General features: G+C 55.1%; 1 protein-coding gene across 1 annotated transcript in view; it reads right to left on the reverse strand.

Annotated features, from left to right (window-relative positions):
* Positions 1-2,877: 2,877 nt before the first annotated feature.
* Positions 2,878-3,402, reverse strand: part of CMTM5 (CKLF-like MARVEL transmembrane domain containing 5) — a 3,963-nt gene continuing 3,438 nt past the window's right edge. The window contains exons 4-5 of the mRNA XM_005882219.2: positions 3,244-3,328; positions 2,878-3,146 (exon numbers count right to left, since the gene is read on the reverse strand). Coding sequence (XP_005882281.1) covers positions 3,133-3,146; positions 3,244-3,328 — 99 coding nt within the window. The 3' untranslated portion in view covers positions 2,878-3,132. The remainder of the gene's footprint in view (positions 3,147-3,243; positions 3,329-3,402) is intronic.

Consider the following 3,402-nt stretch of genomic DNA (forward strand, 5'->3'; position numbering starts at 1 on the left):
CTGAGCCCCTGTCCTTTCTGTCCTGAGCTCGGAAAGCAGCCCTGCCCTGTGTCCGAGCTGTGGCAGCCAAGGTTTCCCGCATCTATGGAGGAGGAAACTGAGGCCCTGAGAAGTGAGGTGTCTCCCTGAGGCAGCAGAGCCATGAGTCCCAGTTCTGCTCAGTCAACCAGATAAGGGGCCAGAGGGAGACATTTCCGAAGTGGAGGAAACAAAGGCACCAGAAGGGTGAGCCAATTCTAGACGCTGGGAAACGGAATTTTAGTGCCAAAGCTGAAGCCACCCTCCACCTACCCCACCTCTGAGGCCACAGGGGTTTAAAGTGTCCTGGGACACCCATTTCCTCCAAAATGAATTTCCCACTGGTGCCAGGAGAGGTGCAGAGCTGGCTGGGGATGGACATGCAGATGAAGAGGTTGGCACAGGTCCCACTGTGGTCAGCAGCCCCTTAGAAGTAACCCACAGGGAGTCCCTCTCCCCATGATCCCCAGGACTAACCCCAGCTTCTTCATCATGAGGGCAGCCTGAGGCTCTGGGGCCAGCAGACAGAGTCCAAACCACTATGGATCAAGCCTGAGCACTGTCTCATCTCTGCTTCTCACACAGACACAGACGAGCACAGATGCACATGCAGGTACACACCAAAATGGCACTCTGCTCTCTCTGAGCTCCCACTAGGGACTGTCTGGTCTGGGTCATATGGCTGCTCAGGAAACAGGGCTGGTCCTGACCTCATTCTGCTCCACGCAGATCCCTGCCCCATGCTGGGCTTACAGCCAGACTCTCCTGAGCACCTTCTGATCCCCTCACCTGGCAACTCATCTCCTGAATGCCCCTGGCTGAGCCCCTTCTAGCTCTCCTCGGAGGCCTTGACCCACCCACCAAGGCCAGCCGCCAGTCTTCAGAACGGAGAAGCATAAAGCCCGAGAACAGCGAGCAGAGACCAGAGAAACACAAAAAATGTTGGTTTCAGCTCTACTGAGGAGTCAGAACATGGGGCTAAGACAGTGGTCGGCAAACTCATTAGTCAACAGAGCCAAATATCAACAGTACAACGATTGAAATTTCTTTTGAGAGCCAAATTTTTTAAACTTAAACTATATAGGTAGGTACATTGTTATTAACTTAATTAGGGTACTCCTAAGGCTTAGGAAGAGCCACACTAAGGGGGCCAAAGAGCCGCATGTGGCTCACGAGCCGCGGTTTGCCGCCAAAGAGCCACGTGTGGCTCACAAGCCGCGGTTTGCCGACCACTGGGCTACACACCAAAATGGCACAAGAAGCAGGAGGCCAGAGAAGTCAGATCAAGAGACCTGTGGTTATTACCAAGGGGAGCAGAGCACCTCTACCAGAGTCCAGAGTAGACTTAAGTCCCAGGCAGGGCTGAAGGGCCTGCATCTAGAAGGAGCACCCCAGAAGAAGTCATATGGCTGCTCAGGAAACAGGGCTGGTCCTGACCTCATTCTGCTCCACGCAGATCCCTGCCCCATGCTGGGCTTACAGCCAGACTCTCCTGAGCACCTTCTGATCCCCTCACCTGGCAACTCATCTCCTGAATGCCCCTGGCTGAGCCCCTTCTAGCTCTCCTCTGAGGCCTAGACCCCACCCCACCAAGGCCGGCCGCCAGTCTTCAGAACGGGAGAAGCATAAAGCCCCGAGAACAGCGAGCAGAGACCAGAGAAACACAAAAATGTTGATTCCAGCTCTGCTGAGGAGCCAGAACATGGGGCTAAGAGAACAAGAAGCAGGAGGCCAGAGAAGTCAGATCAAGAGACCTGTGGTTATTGCCAAGGGGAGCAGAGCACCTCTACCAGAGTCCAGGGTAGACTTAAGTCCCAGGCAGGGCTGAAGGGCCTGCATCTAGAAGGAGCACCCCAGAAGAAGGAAGGCATTTCAGGATAGGAGCAAACAAGCATTAGAGTGGAGATAGTAAGTCAGCTTGGATGAGCTGCTGAGCTAGGCCACACTGGATTCTGTGGGGTGGGGACAGCCTGGCTGCACAGGACTATCCGGGCTGTGGCAGTGCCTGCTCCAAACTCCCCCTGAGCAGAGCTCTCCCAGAGCATTTATCGAGGGGAATCATGACCACCTTTCATTAGCCTGCCTTTTCCCCAGACTGTGAATGCTAAAGGACAGGCCCGCCTGTCACCTCTGAAGCCCTGGGGCCCAGCACAGGGATCTTGCATACAGAAGATGCTCAGGAAATATTTACTGGGTGCTGGCAAGCTGGGAAGGAGGACCCACTGGTGGCGGGAGCTGGAAGCGAGGTTGGACCATGTTTTCTGAGATAAACGAGTAAGGGGGCTCTGTACAGTAACCAAACACCGGTTGGGGTGTTAGGAGCACTGGGCTCTAGTCCCAGCTAAGTCACAAATAAGGACGTCACGTCCCCTAAGCAGGCCTGCTTTCTCTTCAGCGGAATGAGAGCTGATGCCTCTTCCAGTGACTGTCTTTTGGGAACTTTGGCTGGCCGCCATCTGAAGCCACAGGCTGACCTCTCCCCTGCGGCCTGCAGGCCAAGTCCTCCCCACACCACGAGGGGGAGCTCTAACACACTCCAGGCAAACAACTTTCAAACCCGCTAACAAATCTGTGTACACAGGAGTGGCAGATGGGCACTCACTCACATCTGGAAGGCTGTTCCTACTCACAGAACTCCAGGTGCCCAGCCACCAGGCACAGCACAAAGTGCCCTTGCACACAGAGAGCTGTGGAATGGAAGTCTGTGTTGAAGGATGCCTTCAGCATCTTCAGTCTAGCGCTCCACTTCCTCAGTGCTGAGACCAAGTCCCAGAGAAGGGACCATCCAGGCAGCATTTCCATGATCATTCCCTGGATTCCTGATATGTCTAACTTCTGGGGAAGAAAAAGACTGACCAGTAGGATTTGAATCTTTTAATTTGGAAATGACCAGCTTCCTCCTACCCACTCCTCTCTCCATAACACCCCTCTTCAGCCCAGCTTCCTCAGGAGTCGGATCTTAGAGCACCAGGCCCACAAACAGGTCCACGTGACTTCTCAGGCCAGTCTCCATCTCTGTCGATCTGGGGTGGGGACAGTGGGCTAGGGGGCTAGTGAATCCAAGAGAGATGTGCCTGAGCTCCACTGTCCCCTTGCTCCGGCTGTAGTCCTGGGTCACTGCTGGTCCCCTGTGAAGATGGAGCCAGGCAGGAAAGGGCATGTCAGGCTGGGGCCACTGGGGCAGGGAGTGAAGGGCACCCCCTCTCCCAGAGCTCAGGCACTCACCCTGAGTGGCCCTGGGCACGATCTCAGTCCGGTAGATCTTGAAGGCATCGTAGGCAAAGACGGAAACCAGGATGATGCCAAAAACCTGTGGAGCAGGAGTGTGGATGGCATCACAAAGCCCATCCAGTATTGGGGAGAGAGAGTGGGGGGGGGGGGGGA

This window comes from Myotis brandtii, unplaced genomic scaffold (genome assembly GCF_000412655.1).
Source record: "Myotis brandtii unplaced genomic scaffold, ASM41265v1 scaffold70, whole genome shotgun sequence".
NCBI lineage: Eukaryota > Metazoa > Chordata > Mammalia > Chiroptera > Vespertilionidae > Myotis > Myotis brandtii.